The following is a 25639-nucleotide window of genomic DNA, read 5'->3' as shown; positions in this document are numbered from 1 at the left end:
ATGGATGGTTGTGAGCCGCCATGTGGGTGCTGGGAACCAAACCTGGGTTCCTCTTGAGTGCTGAGCTAGCTCTCCTACACCCTGGCCCTTATCTTAGTTGTCAAAGAAGACAGGAGACTGCAATGTTTCTCCTCCTCCTCGTCTCTTTTGTACATGTATGATGCATGTGCATATGTGTGCACACGCACCATGGCACACTTGCGGAGGTCAGAGACAACGTCAGGTGTTTGCTCACCTTCTACCTTGTTTGGGGCAGAGTCCCTTTGCTGTTTGCTACTGTGCATGCACATGGCGGGCCTGTGAGCTCCTCCACCCCACTGCAGGAACATTGGGACCAAAGAAGTATTTGACTGTCCACCGTTATGTGGGCTCTGGGGAGTCAATGCAGGCCCTCAAGGCAAGCCTTTACCCACCATCCTTCTCCTTGGCTCAGAACCAAGTCCCCAGTTGAGCATTTATTATCACTGAGGGTTGAGAATAAGAAACTTTATTATTGGGGCTGGAGAGATAGTTTAGCCTTCTCTTCCAGAGGACTCAAGTTCCATTCCCAGCAACCACATGGCAGTTCATAACTGTCGGTAATTCCAGCTCCAGGGAATTTGACACCCTCACACAGACATACATACAAGTAAAATATCAATGTACATAAAATAAAATAAATCATTATAAAAAGGAAATTTTATTATTTTCTTCTGTAAAGAAGCCCCAGGCAAACACTTTATTTTATGAAAACTCCAGGTAAACACTTATTCAGTGCACAGACTTAGCCACAGCTATGATCTGCTTTCTCAACCTAGGTGGTAGGTACATGCCCACTTCCATAGTTAGTGCTAACTACTATTTGCTAATATTTTTGGTTGTGAGCCTAGCCTTCAACGGCTGAGCCACCTCTCCAGCCCCTATTTGCTAATATTTTAACGCCCAACTTACGTCCAAAGTCCTTGTTAACACAGATAATAGTCAATATTTTTATTTACGAAGGTTCTGTGAGCCAGTAAACAGTACCCCTCTGCTGTGGGATAATCCTTTTGTACAATATGAATATGTATTACTCTCATTTGCTAATAAAAAGCTGACTGGCCGATAGCTGGGCAGAAAGAGATTGAGCACAAGAGCCAGAGCAGGAGAATTCTGGGAAGAGGAAGGGCGGAGTCAGAGAGCTGCCGGCAGCCGCAGAGAGGCAAGATGAGAATGCAGTACTGAGAAAAGGTACCGAACCACATGGCTGAGCATAGTAACAAGCCTGAGATATTGACCAAGCATTTACAATTAATGTAAGCTTCTGTGTGGTAATTTGGGAAGTGGCTGCCAGGTATTTGGGAACAGGGTCAGGACAGGAAACATTCCTTTACCCTTCCATGGCCTCTGCCTTAGCTCCTGCTTCTGGGCTCCTGCTGACTTCCCTCAGCGATGGACTGTGAAGTGGAAGTGGAGCCTGAAGTAAACCTTTTCCTCCCCGAGTTGCTATCGGTCTAGTGTTTCATCACAGCAATAGGAACTCTAACAGTGACATTCAAGACCATGGTGACTGGTCTAGATCTGTCTTGCTCTGCTGGATCTCCGCTTAAATCTGGGGTTACGTAGCATTCAAAAGGATAATCAAGGCAGTCATTTTGTTGTTGTTGAATCCATGCCATATCAGAGACTAAATGTAGCATGAATCTTAAAAGGTCTTATTAATAAAAACAAACCCAGAGCCAGGTATTGGGGTGAACGCTGAAAGATCAGAGAGACAGAACAGGCCACAGCTAACCTCACTTTGCTAATTCCTCGGCCAATCCTATTTCCTCAGACTGGAAGCCTCTGAGTCCTCATCCGAATGAATCTCAGCTGAACTGCTGCTAAAAGCTTAAAAGCTTAATCAGGCGCTAGTTCCTGGTCCTCACTTATATACCTTTCTGCTTCCTGCCATCACTTCCTGGGATTAAAGGTGTGTGCCACCATGCCTAGCTGTTTCCAGTGTGGCTTTGAACTCACAGAGATCTAGACAGATCTCTGTCTTTGAAATGCTAGGATTAAAGGTGTGTGTGCTACCATTTTCTGGCCTCTATATCTAGTGGCTGTTCTGTTCTCTGACCCCAGATAAGCTTATTAGGGTGCACAATATATTGGGGGACACAATATCACCACATTTCCCCCTTTTGTCTAAAATTTAGAAAAAATATATCCAATAAGTATATACAATATATACAGTCAAGAATTACATTAACAATGTCTAGTCCATTAACATTTGATGGATTCAGACAAAAACTCCATTATATATATTAAAAATGTCCAGTTCATTAACATTTGACAAATTCAGACAAAAAATTTCATTACTTATCCTATTTAAAACAAGTAGTTCCTTTTTAAAAGTAGATTTAACAATCTCCCTCTTTTTTTTTTTATCTTATATCCATATTCTCTTTTTTTTTTTGAGTAAATCCAAAAGTCTACCTTTTATCTTATCATTTCTATATCTTCCCTTTTTTCAGAGTAGATTCAACGATCTACCCTTTTCTATATCTTCTTTTTTCTTTTTCTTTTTTTTAAACAAGAACCCTGTATTTAATCTCCTTTGTTTAGCTTTTTTTTTCTTTTTTTTGACCATTAACAATTAACAACTTGTAACCAACCATCATAAACAATAACAATTATCCATAAGCCATTGAATGACCAAAAACCACCCACCCCACCTCTTGGGAATGTGGGCATTGTTTTTCTTAAAATTACTTCCTGCTTTCTGGGGGTAAAGATATCTTTAGGGAATCCTGAAAAGAAAATTTTTGGGTTAATTGTCAAGTCCTGGAGAGTTAGCTGTATCATTTGTTGTCCAGTCTCTGCTTAATGGGAAAATGTTGGGCTTGTTTCAAGTCCTTGCTCGAGTTGTCTGTGAATCTGAATCATCTCAGAAGCCATCTCGAAATTGTCCTGAACAGTTTGTAGTCCAAAGCCGATCTTTCCATGGTGTTAACTAGCTTAATGGCTTTACCATAGTCCATTTGGAATCATTGTTGTGGGGTCCCGGAATCCTTTTGGAGATTTCAAAGTTGCTGTTAGGCGTGGTCATGGTTCTCTGGAGAAATATTTTTTCTTTTCTTTTCTTTTTCTGTGTGTGTGTGTGTGTGTGTGTGTGTGTGTGTGTGTGTGTGTGCGCGCGCGCGCGCCTCCTCTGTGGTTTGGAGCAATCACAGTCTGATAAATGTCTGTCTCTTGGAACCACAAACATTCTTCCCTAGAAGATAATATCTTCATCACAGCAATTTCTTCTCCCCACCATTTGTCTTGCCAAACTTCTCCAAACTGAACAAGCAGTGGTAGACCGTTCGTTCATCCCAGGGAGCAGCATCACTGCCACCAACATGGATGAGAAACAGCCAGCTGTTACTCACTGCTGCCACAGTGTGTGGCCCAGCCCAACCGCAGCCTCTCCTCAGCAAGTCTCCCAGGCTGGCCTCAAACTCGGGATCTTCCTTATCCTCTTAGCCACATAATTGTATGAAGATCCAAAAACAAAAAACAGCCTTTGTGATTCGTACTCTTAGCCCCTTACCCAAGTCCCTTCCTCAACCCAGAGACACTTGAAGGTGAATAAAGCTCAGGCCTGGAATTAGACAGATATTATCAACTGCGAAGCCTCAAGGAAGTCAAATGCCTACAGAAAGGGAGAATATCTATCAATGGTTATTTTATTATTTACTTATTTTAAAATATTTGTTAGCCGGGCAGTGGTGGTGTACCCCTTTAATCCCAGCACTCGGGAGGCAGAGGCAGGCGGATCTCTGTTAGTTGGAGGCCAGCCTGGTCTATAGACTGAGTTCCAGGATAGCCAGGGCTACATTGAAAAATCTTGTCTTGAAAAATCAAAAGAAAAAACAGAAGCCAGATGTGTCAGAAGCTTGTGGAACTGGAGTTGGAAGTGTTAGTGAGTTGCCCTCCACAGACTCTGGGAACCCAGCTGGCTCCTCTGGAAGAGTATAAACACTCTTAAGTACCATAAGTACTCAGCCATCTCTCCACCCCAACAAAGCTTCTGTGGTTGCTGTTTTTGAAGCAGAGGTTTCCCTGACTTGCCTGAAATTATGTAGAGCAGGCTGGCCTCAAAACCTCAGAGATTCACCTGCCTCTGCCTCCCAAGTGTTGGGATTAAAGTCATTTACCCGCCCCCACAACCAGCTCAAAGGGCTTTTAAACATTTTTTTAACATCTCCTTAGTGCGCATCTCTCTCTCTCTCTCTCTCTCTCTCTCTCTCTCTCTCTCTCTCTCTGTGTGTGTGTGTGTGTGTGTGTGTGTGTGTGTTGGGAGGGTACACACCTGTGCTAAAGCACACGTATGAAGGTCAGAAGACAATTTGTGGGAATAGGGGTTCTCTATGCTGTAGTTTCTAGGGACTGAACTCAGGTTGTCAACCTTGGCAGCAAGTGTCCTTGCCCTGTGAGTCACCTCTAGAGTTACAAGTCAAGATGCATGCCCAGTTTGGGACCTGACAGTAAACATCCATTAGAAATGGCCTTTGATGACTCGGGATGTAATGCAGGTGGTCAGATAACCTGCCCACTAAGCAACAAGAACTGGGCTATCCCAGCACATGGGAGGGGGGACAGGAGAATCAGGGTTCAAAGTTCATCCTCAGCTACCCAGCAGGTTTGAGGGCAGCCTTGGCTTACATGAGGCTCTGCTGTGAGTGGTGACATATGCTTGTAATCCCACGAAGACCCTGTCTGTGTTCCAGGCACAGCTATTGTCATCTTCACTAGAAACAGATTGTCTCAGGTGTGGTGCCCACCAACACACTCAGCAGGACCAAGTAAGCCTGTGCCTTCTTCACAGGCACAGCTAAGATTCTCATCACCACTGCCATCTGACCTTGGAATGGACTCAACATCCTAGAGCTAGCACAGACCATTTCTTGCCCTCTTAGTTCAGAGTTCAGTGAAAACCTGTGGGGCCAGCCTGATTTACCTAACAAGTTTCAGGCCAACCAGGACTACATAGTGAGACCTTAAGGAGGGCTGAGGGGGAAGAAAGAAGGAAGAAAGAAAAAGTAATTTTTGTGACAGGGGAGATAATTTAACATAAAGTGTTTGCCTTGTGCTGGGCGGTTGATGGCACACACCTTTCATCCCAGCACTCGGGAGGCAGAGGCAGGTGGATCTCTGTGAGTTTGAGGCCAGCCTGGTCTACAGAGTGAGTTCCAAGACAGCCAAGACTGATTGACAGAGAAACCTCGTCACAAACAAAGTGTTTGCCTTGCAAGTGTGAAGATCCTCTGACCACATTAAAGGGGGAAAGCCAGGCATGGTGACGCACACTATAATCCCAGCACTGGGAAGGCGGAGATGGTCAGATCTCTAGGGCTTTCTTTCTGGCCAGCCAGCCAAGCCTACTGGTCAATTTCCAAATCAGTGAGACCCTGTACCAAAAACAGGAACAAACACCTGAGGTTGTCCCCCTATGCTCTTGGGGACACACACACACACACTATTATTCTCAAATGCTTACCTTATCGTCTATTTGGTTGAGGTAGACTAGTTAACCTAGTGATCCCAAGTTTCCCCAGCCCCAGAGACCATCCTGAGCGCCAACATCCATGTCTCGGTAGAAGTAGCCTATTTGTATTACTTGCCACAAAACATCAGCTAAGAAGCACGGTTCAGACTGTGACTAGTTCACACCCACCATTGATGGTGGAGCAAATCACAAGTGCAGTGGAACTGTTAATACTGCAGAGCAGCACAGTTTCGGATGGACAACCTAAGGGAACAGAGACAAGGCCGAACGAACCGCCCTCCACAGAGCAGGTCCATGCTCCCTTCAGGCTCACCCACTAGATTGAGACCTTGAAGTAGTGAGTGCAAAGGACAGCTTTCAGGCCAGGCATGGTGGCTCACAGCTGTCACCCCAGCACTCGGGACCAACAAGAGAACTGCTGTTAATTCTAGGCCAGCAAGAGCTACACAGCCAGGTCCTGACTCAACCACCTCATCCCCACTCGAAGTAATTTTCAAGCTGAGGAGATAGTTCAGCAGGTAGAGCATTTGCTACACAAGCGAACAACCTGAGTTCAGGTCTCCAGAACTTCCGTAAGAACTGGACCCAGTACCCCTGCATGCTGTGCGTGCCGCAGAAGAGACGGGAGGTGAAACCCAGAGAATCACAGGAAGCTGCTGGGCCAGCCAGCCTGGCTTACACCAGAGTGAGCCAAAGAAGCCCTGTCTCAAACAAGCTGAGCCATCTCTGACAGTCACGCACACAAGTAGTTTTCACAGACTGCCTGCTTCTCTAGACCAATCAGCAAAGAAGTCTCTAACAAATATCTTCAAACTTGGAGCAAATCAATCCAAACCAGTCTGACCCTGTCTCAGCAACAGCAAAAAATCATTAAGGATCTCAAATGAGATTTTATTTATGTGAATAAGATCTACTAACGTATACTGCTGCAGAAATTAAAATTTTTAAAAATTAATATACACTTATTAATTAATTTACAACAATAATGAGCTTGTTCCATGGTAATTTAACATCGTGTGAAAAGTAACTTTTCCAAACTAAAGAGAAAGGAGAGTTCTATAACTTGATAGTTTTATACAGGCTGCAGCTACCTGGCAGGCAGCTCTGTATGTTGGTGCTGCATTCAGTCGACACAATACGGACATGCCATGCAGCTGTGCAGTTTTAATGTACACTTATGAAAGAAAAGAAGTCTTAGAAAACCACGGGAGAATTTATGAAGATAGTCTGGCTTTCCATCCTTCTGAAAGGATGCAGATTCTGGGTCAGTAAGGTGGCTCATCGGATAAAGGCACTTGCTGTCTCTAAGGCCAACACTGAGTTTGATCTCCGGGACCCAAGTGGTCAAAGGAGAAAACCTCCACACACTAATGAAATAAGAAAGGCACTTTTTAAAGGTTTTCATTTTTTGAAACAGGGTCTTTCTATGTAGCCCTGGCTAGTCTCAAACTCAGATCCACCTGCTTCTACCTACTGAGCACTGGGATTAAAGGCGTGCGCCACTACAGCTGGCTGAGAAATATTATATGTATATGTAAGTGTACCTTGTGTGTATGGGGTGCTCATGGAGACCAAAAGACTATGACCATACAACTTTGTGGATTTGCTTCAAGTTGAAACATACACACGCAAATAGTAGATTATGGAAAAGGACAACAAAAAGTTCTTCTCAGGAAAGTCTTACCATCCTTCCTGAGCCCCCGAGCCTGTATTTCAGAACTGGGTCCTACTTTCTCCTGACTCCCTTAGCCCCCCAGGCCTCCTCGAGTCCACCAACACCCTCAAGCAGATCCTCCTGCCTCTACCTCCCTGGTGCTGGGATCATAGGCACGCACCACCACGCTGGGCTAACCACACTAACTAGACTTTAACTGATGGCTTTTTGGCTGTCCCCCTAAAGACTAAAACCAAGGTTTTAGTGGGGGTTTTGTTTGTTTGTGATCAAACTCAGGCCCTTTTTGGATGCTAGGCAAATACTCTAAAGCCAGATTACTTATCATTTTATCCTTGGAACATATATCATAACTGTTAATCTCCCAATAAATAATTGCTGAAGAATGAATAATTTTGGGGCAAGGCTTGGTGGCACAGGCTTGTGTAATCTTAGTTACTCAGAGACTGTGGCAGGAAATGGTCACAAGTTCAAGGCCCAACTGAGCTACAGAGTGAGATCAAAGCCAACCTTTGGGCAACTTAGTGAAACTTTCTCAAAATACAGACACAGCTCAGTAGCAGAAAGACCCTAGGTTCAACATTGAACACTGACAACCAGACAAGCCAAACCAAGCACAGTGGCGGACCTTCTAATCCGCACAGTGATGTGGGACCAGCTTGGAGTATGACAGCAAGTTCTAAGCCAGCCTGGTCTACACAGTGAGACCATGTCTTGGTGAATGAATGAGTCAATGAATGAATTCCTTTAAACAAATCCCTGTTAGGCGGTGAAGCGCCACCTTTAAAGACAAAGCACTTCCTGGGTCAACCTTGTGCTTTGTAAGAGCAGAAGGTCACTGGCTTCTGAGGAACCAGACATTCAAGTTAATCAAATTTTTATTTTATGTGTATGTGTGTTCTTCCTGCATGTATGTCTATGCACCACGTACATGCCTGGTACATGAGGTGAGGAGTGTGTTGGTAGCCCTGGAAATGGAGTTAAGGATGGTTTTGAGTCACCACTGAATCCAGGTCTTCTGCAAGAACAACTAGTATTCTTAACTGATGAGCATCTCTCCAGCCCCAAGTTAGCTAGTTTTGTTTAGTTTTTTTGGTTTTTTGAGACAGGGTTTCTTTGTGTAGCTTTGTGCCTTTCCTGGAACTCATTCTGTAGACCAGGCTGGCCTCGAACTCACAGATCCCGAGTGCTGGGATTAAAGGCATGTGCCACAGACACCTGGCAAGTTAGCTAGTTTTAATCTATGATCAGAGATTTCCCTAGGAAAAATTAAACAACCACAATTTGATTTAATTGGAGACACTCTGTGCCTACGATGGAGACTTCTAAAACAGACACCACCCAGGAGCTAAAATCTACAAGTATCTTTCTTAATCCCCCACCCCCACCTCTGGTGATTGCTTATTTTGGATACAAATCCTCTCTATAGCTGGCCTCAAATCTGTGATCTTGCTTCAGACCTCTGAGTGCTGGGATTATAGACCTGTGTCACCACATTCAACTAGAAATCCGGGATTCACATGACTCAATGTGATTATTTCCTCTTGGGCAGTGCAATATGTCCTTGTGTATATATTATGACTACTTGACAAACTTGTTTACAGATCTGTAGCATGAATCTTAAAGGTCTTATTAATAAAAACAAACCCAGAGCCAGGTATTGGGGTGAATGCTGAAAGATCAGAGAGACAGAACAGGCCACAGCTAACCTCACCTCAATAACTTAGCAGATCCTATTTCCTCAAACTGGAAGCCTCTGTGTCCTCATCCGAATGACTCTCAGCTGAACTGCTGCTAAAAGCCTAAAAGCTTAACCAGCCAAAAGCTTCTAGTTTCTGGTCCTCACGCCTTATATACCTTTCTGCTTCCTGCAATCACTTCCTGGGATTAAAGGTGTGTGCCACCATGCCTGGCTGTTTCCAGTGTGGCTTTGAACTCACAGAGATCCAGACAGATCTCTGTCTTTGAAATGCTAGGATTAAAGGTGTGTGAGTGCCACCATTTTCTGGCCTCTATATCTAGTGGCTGTTCTGTTCTCTGACCCCAGATAAGTTTATTAGGGTGCACAATATATTGGGGGAACACAATATCACCACATAGATCATTAACTACTGAGCAGATTTAGACAGTAAAAATACAGAGCAATGGTTAACTAGACATTACTGTCAATCAAATATTAATTACTGATTACATAAATCACCCAGGGACTAATTAACATATTTAAATCCCCTAGCCCTTGGAGTACCCCACTCATCTTGCCCATTGTTAGGAATTTTTCTTGTCACTGGGCAGTGGTGATGTACACCTTTGATCCTAGCACTTGGGAGGCAGAGGCAGAGGCAGTCTGATCTCTGAGTCCAAGGCCAGCCTGGTCTACAGAATGAGTTCCAGGACAGCCAGGGATATAAAGAGAAACTGTCTCAAAAAACCAAAACAAAACAAAAAAGATTTTGATCTTGTCATTTTTTGATCTGTTCTACTACATGGCACTGAATAGTTCCCTTACTATTTTTTTTTGGCAGTGGTGGGGAGCCCCTCTGTTGATCCTCCTGCCTCCACCCTGAATGATGGGATTACAAGTGTATGCCATCATGCCTAGTTTTGATTGTCGTGTTTTTTCATAATGGAGTCTCTCTGTGCAGCCCTGGCTGTCCTAGAACTAGCTCTGTAGACCAGGCTGGCTTCGAACTCAGAGATCTGCCTGCCTCTGCCTCCTCAGTGTGGGGATTAAAGTCGTGTGTGAGCTACCACCACCTGGCTATGCCTAGTTTTTCATTTGTTTTCTTTTGTTTGAAACAGGGTCTCTCTATAGAGCCCTGGCTGTCCTGGAACTCACTCTGTAGATCAAGCTGGTCTCACTCTGACTCCCAAGTGCTGGGATTAGAAGCATGTGTCACTGTCCCAGCCTGTGAGAATCTACTCTTAAATGTTCTTCTCTGAGCTGGAAGATGGTTCAACAGTAAGGAACAGTGCTTTTCTTTAAGACCCATCTTTGGCTCCCAGAACCCACACAGTAGCTCACAACCTATTAACTCTGGTGCCAAGGGATCTGATGCCCTCTTCTGGCTCCGAGGACACCAGGTCCGCACGGAGTGCACAGACATATGTATGCAGGCAAGACACTCATACACACAAAACAATTCTTAAAAAAAATGTTGTCCTTAGAGCCGGGTGGTGGTAGTGCACATCTTTAATTCCAGCACTCAAAAAAACAAAAACAAACAAACAAAAAAGTTGTCCTCTGCACTGGATGTAGTGGTAAAAGCAGTCAGCTTAGTCTACATCACGAGTTCCAGGACAGCCAGGGCTACATGGAGAGACTGTTTTAAAAGAAACAAAAAGTTGCCAGGTGGTGGTGGCGCACGCCTTTAATCCCAGCACTCGGGAGGCAGAGGCAGGTGGATCTCTGTGAGTTCAAGGCCAGCCTGGGCTACCAAGTGAGTTCCAGGAAAGGCACAAAGCTGCACAAGAGAAACCCTGTCTCGGAAAACAAAAAACAAAAAAAAAAAAAAAAAAAAAAAAAAAAGAAACAAAAAGTTGTTCTCTGTGTGCTTCACAGAGGACTTCATGTGTGCTATGGCATGCACACACCTGCACATGAGCACACAGACACACCCCAAACACAACAGACACATGTACATGACAATAATAAAATAAAATGATAACAAATAAAACCTATGAACCACAGAAGCAATGTTTTAAATAGCCACACTTTATTGTTACTTATTTTGTTTTAATTATGTACATGTGCACATGAATGCAGGTGTTCATGGAGGCCAGGGGTGTTGGATCCCTTGGAGCTGGAGTTACAAGTGCTTGTAAGCCTCCTGATATGGATGCAGTATACCTTCTTAACCACCGAGCCGTCTCTCCAGCGCCTACCAGCCACATTTTAAGAGATCAGAACAGAGCTATGTATAGTATAGCACAAGCTGTACTTCCAGCATTCAGGAGACAGAGGCAGTCAAATTCATTATGAGTTGGAGGCCAAAGTAAGACCTTGTCTCAAACCACCTACAACCAAACTCAAGGCCAGGCAGCTTCCTCTACATAAGGAGTCTGAGGACAGCCTAAGCCACAGAGGACACTGTCGAACAAACAAAGCAGAAGTCATGTCAAGCTACGAATGTAGCTCAGTGGTTAGATCGCTCACCAAGGAATCCCTTGGTTCTATGAACCACAGGCTTAGTCGTCTGAGGCCCTGCCTCATGGACGTAAAAACGGAGATGGCGTTTTGAAAGCCAATGTGTACATGGTATTTACTTTGTATCTCAACTCCGTCCTCACATCGGAAATCCTAAGAGCCATGTGCAGCAAGCAGTGGTTACTACTGGACAGCACAATGCTAATCATTCTGTCTAGGAAACTATCTAGGTTTCATCATTTGTTTTTGGAAAGTTATGAATAAATCCTTTTGCAATAATATCTCAATTTTCCCTAATGATAAAATTGGAACAGATTCAAGTACAAATGGTCAAAACTTGGCAAATTCTTTTGGAGTAAGATTTTATTTGTCTGAAAATATCTCTGGAGAGGAATTCAAAATAGGCAGACCTTCTCTTCACACTCTGTAAGGAAGGTATAGAAGTTATTTCTGCTCTTTCATTAACCTCTTTACCTATTTAGAAAACTATTATTTTGAATCAAGAGGTGGTGCCAGCAAAAACTAAGTCACATGTTTCTTTTCAGTGACAGATACACTGTCTCCGGGATATGTCAGGAACCTGACCTCAGTCATGACAATACTGAGCTGTCTGCAGAACACCACGGCCAACTGTACAGAAAAAGCTGTGGAGCGTTTTCCCTGAGTGAGGAGGGACTGAAAAGGCTTCTGACCATCTGGAACTGGCTGAAAAGTGAGTTTTAGATAAGACGGGGCCATGTGACCATTTTTCCAAACCTCACTCAGCTGATCCGCAAATGTCATTTAATTCTGTGATTTGCAATTCAACAATGCTCAACAAAAATAAGCTTAGGGGCACAGTGGAATAATTGGCTATGTTCTTATAACCTAACCAGCATCTAGGGCTATTCTCTTCAAAGGCTCTGTCCTCTGGAGGACGTGTTAATACTGGCTAAAATGATATGTTCCAGGACAGCCAGAGCTATATGGTGGAAGCCTGTCTGGGGTAGGAGAGAGAGAAAGGCTGAGAAATGTGCCCAGCCAGGTGTGGTGGTGCAGGCTTTTAACCCCAGCACTCTGAAAGCAGCGGTAGGAGATCTCTGGAGTTTGAGGCCAGCTTCTTCATTCTACATATCAAGTTCCAAGCAAGCCAAGGGTACATAACAAGACCCTGTCTTAAAGAACAAATAAACACATAGCAGGCCAGCAAGTGAACTTATTCAGTTCCCAGTGACAGAAAGTGCTATCAGGAAAATTCTTTGGACACCCTAGTGAAGTTGCCTTTGAGTGACAAGAGAGAAGACTGAAATAATGAATAAGCAACAGTGAAAGTGCTCACCCATGTCCTGCATGATTCACAAAATAATTGTCTTCTGGCAACGTGAAGCTCCTGTTGCAAAAACATCCCAAATAAATTAGCCTATACAGATCTGGTGATAACAGTATCTAGTCATCTACTCCTCCTTGATCCCAAGGAACAAGCGCTCAGGAGCTGGGTATCAAGTTTCAAACAATTTTAAATTAGAATTTAGCTTAAAAATCCAGAGGAGTTGCTCATGTCTGTAATCCCAACAATCAGGAGGAAAAGGGAGGGCAGCTTGGGCAAGAGAGATCCTGTCAGTTTCAGAAACAAAACAGACAAAAATCAGATACAATAGATCTACCTTAGACCATTCTCCCAGGTTTTAATTTGCAATATAATATTAAAGAAAAAAACAAACCTGGAAGAATTAGCCCCTTGGTGACAGAGCGTGGGGGCGGGGCTGGGGGTATCACAAGTGTGTATGTGAGGGAGGAAAGAGGCTGCAGAAAGGTTAAGCTCGCATCTCTAACACGGTGAGACTTAACACAGACAACCCTCTCACCTCTCTGATTCAATACAAGTGTCTATTTCATACTGGACATCTCTATGTTCCTGCCAATCCCGCTGAGCACCTTTCCAATCCTTCAGCAAATATTTATTGATCACATGCTACATTGTGCATTGGACAGATCACCCCACTTTTCTTGTTTGATAGGTAATAACTGCTTCTGGAGTTTGTTTGTTTTGCCAGTGCTGGAGATGGAGCCCAGGGCAAGCCCCCTATCTCTGGGCTATATCCTCCAGTCCACACTGCAGTTCTTGAGCAACACAGATAATAATGCTGAGTGTGACAGCTCATGCTTGTAATCCTAGCACTGGGCAGGGGGGGCAGGAAGACCATCAGGAGTTAAAGGCCAGGCTGGGCGACACAGTGACTGAAGCCAGCCTGGACAGAAGGAGATATATTTTATTTATGGTCAGATAGTTTTTCAGGTAATCTCTATTAGAGGAGGCTGCAGTTCTCTAGAGAATATGGAAAGGGAAAAAAAGCATTGTGGTTTATGGGAAGAAAAAGAAAGTAAACTCTACTTTTTGGGAAACATCTGAGACAACACAAGCAGGCTTGACCTGATAGCACCTACCTGTGATTCTATGGGAGGCTAAAGAGAACGGTTTTGAGTTCTGAGCTAGCCCAGACTACATGGTAAGACCTTGTCTGGGAGAGGAAGCTTTTTATTAAGTAGGATAGGGTTAAGACTCCTTAAAACATAAAACTTTACTTTACTCTAGTAGCTGGGAGGCAGAGGCAGGTGGATCTCTTGTGAGTTGGAGGCTAGCCTGGTCTACATAGTAAGCTCCAGAACAACCAGGGCTACATAGAGAAACCCCATCTTAAATATGTCTATATCTATCTATATCTATATATCTTAAGACATACAGTAATAATTCAAGCTTCCCTCCCTTACACACACATTAAATCAAGTACAGGAGTAACATGGATTCCTTCCCCTGCCAAAGTTAACGCCCCCACACACACTTTGGTAGACAGTCTTAATACACAGTCCTGGCTGGCCTGGAACTCACTATATAGCCCAGATTAGGCCTCAAGTTCATGATCTTCCTGCCTCAGCTTCTTGAGTACTGACCAGGTGGGGTAGAAGTTAAATCTTACAGCTAGTATAAGGGTGCACACTTGTTTCCCCAGAACTGGGGGGGGGGGCCCTCAGGAAGGAGAATTTCTATGAGTCCAAGGCCAGCTGGGCTATATAGTATCAGTCAGCTAGCTACATAGTTGGGTTCCTGTCTCAACAAACAAACAAAACACCTGAAGGTGGCTTAAGGGGAACAGAGTCCTGCCACACACTATTAAGAACTCCCAATGTGGGGAAACCGAACTCAGGACACTTCCAGTGAGCAAAACCTCCCGCTCTTGCTACACTTAGTTTATTGTCTGCAAAAGGAAGCTGGCACCTACCAGTCTATGATTTGGTACATCACTTTTTTCTAGAAACTAAATAGTTACGATTTAGAAAATGAGAAAATGCAGGAAAACCTAATTATGTTGGATAGTCTTTTTGTTTTGTTTTGTATTTTTGAGACAGGTCTCACTATGGTTGTCCTGTAACTTACTATGAGACCCATATGGCCTCGAACTCAGAGATCTACCTGTCTCTGTCTCTCTGCTGGGATTAAGGTGTGTGCCACAATGCTCAGCAATTTATGTGATATATATGTATATATATGTATATATATATATATATATACACACATACATATATATGATAAAGTAGGAATTATGATATATACGATAAAGTAGGAATTTTTGAATGTGTGTGTATGCGTGCGTGCGCGCGGCTAACTGCGTGGAAGTCCGTGTGTCGTGTGCATGCCTGATGCCCACGGAGATAGAAGAGTGCCTCCAATCCCCTGGAACTGGAGCTGCGGGTGGTTGTGAGCTGCCATATGGCACTGGGAATCAAACTTGGGTCCTCTGGAAGGCACCGGATTGTTTGGCACAGTTCTTAACGGCTGAGCCTTCTCTCCAGCCCCTTGGACAGGACTTTACTGGACTGTTGTGTACAGTAGCTTCTGTTCTCTTTATGGAAGGCCCGTGCACAAAAGAGTAGCAGTCAGTTCTAAGCACTTTCTGAGATAGTCTTAAAGGGAAACAAAATAGCAAGACTGTTTCTAGGGCCAACTTTTCCTAAGATCACACGTGAGACAAACAAGGTGTTTGTCCCTACCAGAAAAGAACTACCACACACTAGACAGAGTGCCTGTTCATTCCCTGAGGCTGGTGTATCATAGAAACAGGCAGTTAGAATTCTCACAGGGAAAGGATCCTTCCCAGTGACTCCTCCAGGGAACAATCTCCAGCCATCAGGGGGAATCCTTTAGAATCTGAATACATAACTTCATGTAAAATATTTTTTATAAACAAGCTATTTTTATCACTAGCAGGGGGAAGCCTCAAAACTGGTACAGATCTGTGTGAAAAGCAAAGGACATTCCTAAGACAATGAAAAAGACTTTGCATTGGACCGTCTGCTTCCCCTGACAGTCATTACATCTCGTTTTGGGCCCTCACACGCGAAGGGGAAGAGTACCTGGATCCAGTGGACTCCTAAGCCTGCACCCCCACGGCAAGGATAGGTAAATAATGATGATTTCCTTGAAAAACTCTTAAGTTCCTGGGGGCCCCAGAAAAGGCATTTGGACTTTGAGTTTCGTTTACTTTATCTAAAAAGCACATTTATGTACTATATATTTACTTTTTCCTTGAGTATCTGGTGCAACACTTTTACAAGGAACCAACAGTATTAGTAAATACAGGTAAGTGACTGGCGACATACAAGGAAAAAAACAATCAGGCATAGGCAAATCAAAGACGTAATCCAAAACAGGTATTTCTGAGTAGTGGATTATGTTGTCTAAACCACATCTCCACATTAGAAAAGGGCATTCAGGCATTACAGTCGTGTTTGCTCGAGATAAAGGTTTTCACAGAAGACGCCTCTGCCTATGCAGAAACTACTCTCTTGGAGTCTGAGTAAGCTTTATCAAAAACACACACTGCTATAATAAATCCACAGTATAAAATCATAAAACCCTCGCTGAGTAATATCTTTTTGGCAGCAGATAGGACCCACCGTTCGGAGAAAGAGGGAAACTTTAGCTCAGAGCATATGGCTAAGGCAAAGTACGCTGTGACTACTACCACCTTAGAAGCTGGTTCACAAAGCTGTTTTCCAATAAACCCCCAGGGCTCTGCTGTATGACCACACTCCTCCTCGTCGCAGGCCTCCAAGGCCCGCTCAGTAGTTCCTCTTGACACCTTCCCCAAACTTTGGAAGCCTCAGGCTTCACCACACCCTATCCTAGCTAGATGTCGACCGTCTTCCTAACAAGACAGTCCACGCGCTAACAAATCAGGGTTTGGGGCCTAACTGATCCGGTTTCCTTCCACTCCCAGAAGCCGAAGAACCCTCTGGCCAACCTTACATCCCATGCATCCACCCACGTCGCTCGGAAGGTGTCTGGTGCGCCCGCACCGAGCCCACAAGCTTCCACGACCCCAACTAACTCTGCTTCTCCGGGGCCCTTCCTGTTCCTCTGCGCGGGGCGGCTCTGCGCGGGGAGCACGGCTCCCTCTCGGGTTCCTGCAGCCCGAGCGGCGGCCTTGAAGAAGCCCACGCCACTGCGGGGTCCACCCCGCAGGGGACCCCGCGCCCGGCCCGGCCCGGCCCTCCTTCACGTGCCCACACCCCAGCCCCGCGGGCTGCACGCAGGCGCCGGGAGCGCGTCGCCGGGCTCCGAGCATCCCCGCGGCGGGCGGCCCCGGCTCCCCCCACCCCGGGCCGGCTTCCGGGCCCCGGCCTCCCGCCCGCCCGGCTCCCCCCACCCCACCCCGGCCCGGCGTCCCCGGGCCCTGCGCAGCCGCTCTCACCGCTCGAACAGCAGCCTCACGGAGAAGACCCCCGCGGCCAGCGGGAACACCGACAGCATGTGCCGGGCGCGCGGGTAGCCGTAGCCGTCGGCCGGGCCCTCCAGGTCGGCCCAGCTCACGTTCTGCGGCAGCCAGAAGCGCTCGCTCCACAGCCAGCCCCACAGGAGGCCCAGGGCTCCCGCCGCCGCCGTCGCCATCTTACGCCCGCCCGGCGGCCACCGCCGCCACAGCCTCCGCGGCAGCCACGGCCAACGGAACCCGCTGGGAAGCAGCCCCGGGGCGGGGCCCGGCCGACGGCCACCCTCTTCCGTCCCCGGGCCCTCCCAGCCGCCCAGCCCGCCTCTCCCGCAGGCCTGGCCTCCTCCCCGCCCATCTCGCCTTCCCGCCCACTTCCCCGCCGCCGCCCGAGCCCCGGCGCCCTCAGGTGGGGCCTGGCCTCGGCTCGTCCCCCCCCCCCCCCCCCCCCCGGCTCGGCTCGACCACGCCCACCCGTGCTGGCCACGCCCCTTCACCTGCAGCCCCGCCCCGGCTCCTTGCGGCAGGTTTGACACCGCCCGCGGCCACACCCCTACTTCAGGCTAGTCTCTCCCTTCTGGAAGCATTCCTCCCGGTCCAGTAGATTCAAATCCTGCCTGGCTACCAGCCAGGCTATGCAGTTCGGATCTTCACCCACGGTCCCCGGGTCCCAGCCAATCGGCGGCGCCATTCATCCTAGTGGATTCTAGCTGCCGCTCACTTCCACCACAAGCACGTTGGTCAATTCCAATCTCTTCTTGGAGGCACCTCTACGGGTCTCCACCCTTCTTCTTGGCTTTAGGCCTCAAAGTTACCTTCGAAATATCCTTAAGTCACATGCCTGTAATTCCAATACCTGGCTGGTGTGGAGGCTGGAGGATTAGGAGTTCCAGGTCATCCTCTGCTTACACAGCAAATTCAAGGCCAACCTGAGCTACTTGAGACCCACCCATCCCCTAGTCCCTTTTGAATAGGATGGTGAGGGAGGGGAGGTGGTTTTTTTACAACTGTAATCTCGGCACTTGGGTGTCTGAAGCAAGGGAATTGCCATGAGTTTGAAGACCAGTTTGAGTACAGTATAGGACAAAAAGCCCCCCCTCCCCCCATGAGGGGAAAAAAAGCAAAGCAAAAAATAAACAAAATAAATACCGGTTTTTAATGAGCTCTGTCACGGAGCAAGGACTGCCAAGAATATTTCCCACAGGTTCTCTCACTCCTGCATCCTGTGAAATCAGTATTATTATGCGCACTATTTTATGGAGGAATAAACTGAAGTCCAGAGAGGCAGAATAGTTTGCCCAAAGTCATATAGATAAGCAGCCGCAACTAGAAACTCTATACACTGCAGAACCCTGATTTCCTTATCCCACAAACCACCTCGATCCTAAGTGTTCAAAGTGAACATTGAACTCTCGTCTCCATAAACAAGGAGGCAAATCATAGACCAGGCACTTTCAGAAAACTAAATTATCCTTCAATTGCTGGAGAACCCTGAACCCTATCAGTTAAAACCTAGCTGCAAGGTTAATGGCCAGAAACTTAACTAGGAACAGTGGTGATGGGAATTCCAAGGAGTAAATCTCAACTTATGGTCTGAGGACAACAGAATAAAGTAACTTTATAACTAGGAAGGTATGCTTAAGGTCCAAGGTGAGGGGTCCTCATGGAAAAGCCGTTCCAAAGATTACACTGAAAGATTCACCTCACCTTGGTGCTTCTCAAACCTCGATTCAGCCCATGCCCCATATGGAACGTGTGTTCTAAGTTTTTTTGGCCCAACCAGAGATGCTCTGTGGTATGGTCCCATATGACAGGGACCCCCCCAAAAGACCACCACGGAGACCAAATCTCTTATGTAAAAGCAAAGAGCCTTTATTCTCTTCAAGCTCTGAGTTTGGTCCCTCTGTCTGTCTTACGCAGCGATGAGAGCAGAGAGCCCTGAGCTCAGGTGGGGTGGTGTTTTTATCATAGCAGAGGTTGGGGTGAGGAGACTTTTAGGGTTCAGGACCCTGATTGGCTGACAATTGTCTAGGAGTATCTGTAAAACAAAAACAAGTGTATGCCAGACTCAGGGACATCTGGCCACCTTATCTAGTGGTTGAAAGTTTGGGGTGTCAGGTACTTCCTCATCCCTGGGTGGTGTCACTCTGGTTGAAGGAGGCTGTGGAACAGAATCCATCCCCTGCAGTTGTACCCACATTTTTTTCTTTTTTGGTGTTGGGAATTCAACTACGGGCCTTGTACAAGCGAGGCATATGCTCTTCAGCTGAGCTATATCCCTAGCTCTGCGTTTCTCATTTCTAACAAATTCATAAGTGACATCATTGCCCTCTGAATTGCTTGAAGCCATGTTCATCTAAACTCAGGACTAGTATTATGGCAACTACGTGTGTGTGTGTGTGTGTATTAATTATATAAATGTTTTGCTCAAATGTATAAGTACTACAGTTGTGCCTGATGCCTGTGGGGGTCAGAAGAAGGCACCAGATCCCCTGGAACTGGAGTTACAAATGGTTGTAAACCACCATGTGAGTGCTGGGAACCAAACCTGGGTCCTCTGCAAGAAAGAGCACCGACTGCTCCTAACCACTGAGCCATCCCTCCAGCCCCCAGCTACCTTGTGATTTTCATAGACTTTATAAAAAACAGTTACTATTCTTCTCTTTCCAACACCAATAAAACTTTTGTTTCTAACAAGAAAAAAAAAGTGTAGAAGATGCTCTATATTCTAAAGTACTGTCTTAATCGGGTTTTTATTGCTGTGAAGAGATACCATGACCACAGCAACTCTAAATTACGAAGGAAAACATTTGAGGTGGCAGCTTACAATTCAGAGGTTCGGCCCCTTATCACCATGGCAGGGAGCACGGTGGTGTGCAGACAGACATGGTGCTGGCTCCATCCTGGTCAGACGGCAACAGGAAGTGGACTGAGTATCACACTGAATAAACCCTGGGCAAAGGAGACCTCAAAGCCCTCCCCCACAGTGACACACTGCCTTCAACAAAGCCACCTTCTCCAGCCTCCTAATAGTGCCAATCCCTACAGACTTATGGGAGTCAGTTACGTTCAAACTACCACATAGACCAAAGATTAAGATTTAATACGCAGGGGCTGGAGAGATGGCTTAGTGGTTTAGAACACTTGTTGCTGCTAAAGGCGCAGATTTCATTCCTAGAACCCACGGGGTGGTTCACAAGCATTCATAACTCAAGTTCCAGGGATCATAAGCCCTCTGCTGACCTCTAGGACATGAGGCACTCATGTGGTGCACATATATGCATGTAGGCAAAACATTCATACACATATGTAAATAAATCTAAAAGATTTAATGTGCAAATATTAATGATTTAATTCTTTATGTAAAAATAAACAAGAAATTCATTTGATTAGTATGCAAATGTACTTTCTTCTCTCATAAAGGGTCAAATTATATGTATACCAAAGGATTATTTTAAAATCAATGTTTTGTGCTGGGAAAATGGTACAGGGGAGCACTGACTGCTCTTCCAGAGGACCCAAATTCAATTCCCAGCACCCACATAACAGATCACAGCCATCTGTAATTCTGTAATTCTAGTTGCAAGGAATCAGTCCCCTCTTCTGGCCTCCATGGGCACCAGCCACACATGTGATGAACAGATACACATACAGGCAAAATACTCATACACATGAAAATAAAAATTCAGGAGAATGTGGTGGCACACACCTTTAATCCCAGCACTCGAAAGGCAGAGGCAGGTGGACTTCATGAGTTTGAGGCCAGCCTGAGCTACAGAGGGAGTTCCAGGACAGCCAGACTGAATCGTGTCTCAACCCTCCACCTCCTTCAAAAGAAAATGCACACACACACACACACACATGTATATATATTTCACAATTTATTATCAGCAAATGTTTTGTTTGAATATTTACTTTATAATCTATATACCTGAAATCACATAAAAGCTTAAATGCTCATGACTGGAAGGGAAAACTGCTGTGGGATGATCCTTCTGTGCACTGTGAATGTGTATCACTCTCATTGGTTATAATAAAGGTGTTTGGCCTATAGCAAGGCAGGATAAGGTTGAGGCGGGACAATCAAACTGAGGACTGGGATAAAGAAGGGCAGAATCGCAGGGCAGTGGTGGCACAAGCCTTTAATCCCAGCACTCAGGAGGCAGAGCCAGGCAGATCTCTGTGAGTTTGAGGTCAGCCTGGTCTACAGAAATAGTTCCAGGAAAGACTCCAAAACTACACAAAGAAACCCTGTTTTGAAAAACAAAACAAAACAAAAACAAAAACAAACAAACAAAAAGAAGGGCAGAATGGAGCCAGCCACCCAAGAAACAAGATGCCAGAGGACTGGTAAAGTCATAGACCACATGGCAATACATAGATTAATAGAAATGGATTAATTTAAATGTAAGAGTTAGTTAATAATAAGCCTGAGCTAATGGCCAAGCATTTTATAATCAATATAAGCTTCTAAGTGATAATTTGGGAAATGGCTGCTGGGTATTTGGGAGCAAGTGGTTGGGACAGAAAACTCTGTCTCTATTTACATATGGTTCCCAACGTGGGGGCACATACATCCACATAAAGCCTGAGAAAGCTTAAAAAAAGAAAAGGTTCTAGATACACAAAAACAGAGCCAAGAGCAGCTTCACAGTTCATGTCTCTTATGCAGGCCACTGTACACAGATGTGTGCCCTGGCTGCAGCGTGTGGGCTGGAGCTGAAACACGGCAGATTCCCACAGTTACAAATGGTTATTAGTCACAGCCAATCTCTTTCTAAAAGAAGAAAGGGGGATATGATATAGAAGTAGGATAAAAGGGTAGATTATTGAACCTACTTTAATCCAAAAAAAACTGTTAAATCTCAAGATACTTTACATTGATATGGATTTTAGTTTATTAATATAAATTTAAAGTTAAATTTTGTTATGCTGTATGTACATTTCTACTCTTGTTTAAGGTATTGTGTTTATGGTCAATTAAAAATGTAATGTATAATTAAGAAATACAGGTTAATAGTCATCTATAAAAGTCAAACCTATAGTCAGGTATGTTTTCAAGGTCATGCACATATATTTAGATAGATGGTCTTCAAATACTTCAAAGACCTACAGTATGACATTTAATATGTTTAGTAACCTAAGGAGGCTTTTGTATGTCCTGCCCGGTCCCACAGCTGCTTATAAAAATATTCACTCAAAGGCTTATATTAGTTATAATTGTTTGGCTGATGGCTCAGGCTTATTAGTGGCTAGCTCATACATTTAAATTAACCCATTTCTACTAATCTGTGTATCGCCATGTGGCCTGGGGCTTACCGGTAATGCTCCGGCATCTTACTTCTCTGGTGGCTGCTGGCATCTCTCTCGACCAGCCCCTTCTTTCTCCCTGTCTCTCTGCTTGGATTTCCCATCTGGCTCTTATCCTGCCTTGCCATAGACCAAAACAACTTTATTTATTATTAACCAATAGGAGTAACACATATTCACAGCACACAGAAAGATATCCCACATCATTCCCCCTTTTTTGTCTAATCAAAAAGGAAGGTTTTTTGTTTGTTTGTTTGGGTTTTTTTTTTTTTTTTTTTTTTTTTTTTTTGGAGACAGGGTTTCGCTGTGTAGTTTTGGTGTCTGTCCTGGATCTCGCTCTGTAGACAGGCTGGCCTCAAACTCACAGAGATCTGCCTGGCTCTGCCTCCCGAGTGCTGGGATTAAAGGCATGTGCCACCATTGCCCAGATTGGAAGGTTTTAACTTTACCATAGTAAAATTACATATAACAAAACAGTTATCAAGCAAGAATTATAGTTACAATATTTAGTCTATTTGTATTTGACAAAATTAAAGAAAATACTCTATCATCTACCCTATCTTTGTGAATCTAAAGTTTCATATCTAATTTATCTTTTATCATAACTAAGGAAAATTATAATTATCTAGTCTTCCACTGCATCAAAGACCCCAGAAAGATACAATATTACCTAAGTAAACATGAAGTGCATCGTAAGCAACTTCCAAAATTCTAGAAATGACAGAGACATCTGGTTGCCTGGACAGTCACCCAAAGTTCTTTTGTAACATTGGGGCATCCATGTTCAGCCTACAGGCCTACAGTATCTGGCAGACTTTTCAGTGAAGAAGGACATTTGAAGGACTGTCCCACCCATTTTGGCAAAATTCATCAGTTGCTTTCCTCTGTGTCCTGCAGAATGTCTGGCAGACTCTTCTATGAAGCAGGACCCTAAAGGGGTGTCTACCTTGTTTTAGCAAGTTCAGCAGTCATTTTCCTGTGGGTCCTGCATGTCCAGTTTATGTAGCATATTGTTAAGCAATCCAGGCAACAGCAGTTTCTTGCCCAAATGGCTAGTCTTGCCATAATGAAAGCAAAGTCCCGCTGGGCAGTGGTGGCACATAATTTTAATCCCAGCACTCACCTCTGTGAGTGTGAGGCCAGCCTGGTCTGCAGAGCGAGTTCCAGGAAAGGTACAAAGCTACACAGAGAAAACCCTGTCTCAAAAAAACAAAAAAACAAAAAAACAAAAAAAAAGAAAAAGAAAGAAAGAAAGAAAAGTTCTATGGAGCTTCTTCAATGCCCATCATCCTTTTATGAAGTAAATTGGTTCTGCCAGGAGCAGATGTGTCTCATTGTCATGAAAAGTCCAAGTTATTAAAACATTTTAAATGCCATATTCTGTATCTCGATTTCAAAATTAATGTCTAAGGATATGTTGCTTTGGAAAAGAGGTTCTGCTTTTGTTTCCACCAAAAATGAGAACCTGTGGATTGCTTCTAGGCTAATATGGTTTGATCAAGGAAGACCCCCTGAGAGGCCCAGATGATCCAATATCCAAACAGCTTCAAGGCAACTGGCTCAGAGAGTACTGCTGTGGATATCGCTCTGTATAAATAAAATGCTGATTGGCCAGTAGCCAGGCAAGAAGTATAGGCGGGACAAGCAGAGAAGAGAATTCTGGGAACAGGAAGGCTGAGTAAGAAGATGCTGCCAGCCACTGCCATGAGAACCAACATGTAAGATACTGGTAAGCCACGAGCCATGTGGCAAGGTATAGATTTATAGAAATGGGTTAATTTAAGATGTAAGAACTAGATAGCTAGAAGCCTGAGCCATTTGGCCAAATGGTTTAAATAATATAAGAGTCTGTGTGTTTATTTTATAAGTGGGCTCCAGGACTGCTGGGGCTTGGTGAGAGCTGGAGAAAAACTCTCCAGCTACAGAGTACAGCATCACAGACTATTCCAGTCAGGACTTGACCATAATTCTGAATTTTCTCAGGATCCCCATAAGAATACAGTGCCCTTTATCAGCAGGAAGTAGCCTAGAAAACTCTGCCTACATTCCCCAAAAAATGGATTATGAATGTTTGTCTTTGTTTAGGTTGTTGGCTACAAATTATCATTGGTCATAGTCAATATCTTTCTAAAAGAAGAAAGGGGGGTATGATACAGAAATATAGGCTATAGATATGATAGGATAAAAGGGTGGATTGTTGAACCTACTTTTAAAGAGCAACTTGTTTAAAATGTTTTACATTGGTATAGATTTTAGTTTATTGATACAAATTTAGAGTTCATTTTGTTATACTACATATATATATATACATACATATATACACACTCTGGTTTAAGGTATTATATTTAACTCATTTAAATTGTAATGAATAATTAAGAAATACAGATTAATAATTAGTCTTCTATAGTAGTCAAACTTATAATCATGTTAGTTTTCTAGGTATACATAGATATAATTCAATTAGGTAGATAATCTTCAAACACTTCAAAGACCTACAGAATATGGCATTTAAAATGTTTTAAAAACTTAGACTTTCTGGACAGTGAGACACATCTGCTCCTGGCAGCACCGATTTACTTCAGAGAGAAAGATAGTTATTGAAGACACTCTATATGGAATTTATCTTCTTCTTGGCAAAAATAGCCATTTGGGCAAGAGTCTGTTCTTGCCTGGACTGCTTGACAAAATGTTGTATCAACTAGACATGCAGGACCCACAGGAAGATGACCACTGAACTTTGCAAGGCAAGATGGTTCTTCAGGTTCCTGTTTTGCAGAAGAAACTTCCAGACATTCTACAGGACACAGAGAGAAGCATCTGAGAGACTCTAGGCCTGTAGGCTAAAAAAGTGGATGCCCCAATGTTACAGAGGAACTTGGGGTGACTGTCTAGGCAGCCAGCTGTCTCTGTCATTCTAGATTTCTGGAAGTTGCTTACAATGCTCTTCCTGTTTACTTGGGTAACATTATATCCTTTTGGGGTCTTTGATTTAGTTGAAGACTAGATAGTTATAATTATCATTTTCCTTGGTTATGATAAAAGATAAATTAGATATGAAACTTCAGACTCACAAATATAGGATAGATATAATATTTTCTTTAATTTTTCCAAATACAAATAGACTAGATATTGTAACTGTAATTCTTGCTTGATAACTGTTTTGTCATATGTAATTTTATTATGTTGAAGTTAAAACTTTCCTTCTGAATAGAAAGAAAAGGGGAAATGATGGGGATGTTCTGCAGTACTGTGAATATGTGTTGCTTTGATTGGTTGAT

At 44.3% G+C, this 25639-nt stretch overlaps 1 protein-coding gene and 1 long non-coding RNA gene across 6 annotated transcripts in view; one reads left to right on the top strand and one right to left on the bottom strand.

The window, feature by feature from the left end:
* Positions 1-17331, bottom strand: part of Cers5 (ceramide synthase 5) — a 32249-nt gene extending 14918 nt beyond the window's left edge. For 2 of the 3 annotated variants that reach the window (XM_028874596.2, XM_028874595.2), the window contains exon 1: positions 17037-17331. In XM_028874596.2, coding sequence (XP_028730429.1) covers positions 17037-17233 — 197 coding nt within the window. In that variant the 5' untranslated portion in view covers positions 17234-17331. The remainder of the gene's footprint in view (positions 1-17036) is intronic. The other variant, XM_028874594.2, reaches the window with a different exon arrangement.
* On the top strand, positions 1088-16901 carry LOC119086339. Of its 3 annotated transcripts, none has more exons than XR_005089592.1 (3): positions 1088-1209; positions 11853-12019; positions 15548-16197. It is a non-coding gene; the product is annotated as an uncharacterized LOC119086339 (long non-coding RNA). The 3 variants fall into 3 exon arrangements; XR_005089593.1 differs by lacking the exon at positions 1088-1209 and adding an exon at positions 16563-16901 and having other exon boundaries at positions 11669-12019; positions 15548-15742; XR_005089591.1 differs by lacking the exon at positions 1088-1209 and having other exon boundaries at positions 11669-12019.
* Positions 17332-25639: the final 8308 nt, after the last annotated feature.

Source organism: Peromyscus leucopus, chromosome 20 (assembly GCF_004664715.2).
Source record: "Peromyscus leucopus breed LL Stock chromosome 20, UCI_PerLeu_2.1, whole genome shotgun sequence".
NCBI lineage: Eukaryota > Metazoa > Chordata > Mammalia > Rodentia > Cricetidae > Peromyscus > Peromyscus leucopus.
The sequence above is the reverse complement of the archived record's forward strand: the minus strand, read 5'-3'. Positions and strand labels throughout refer to the sequence as shown.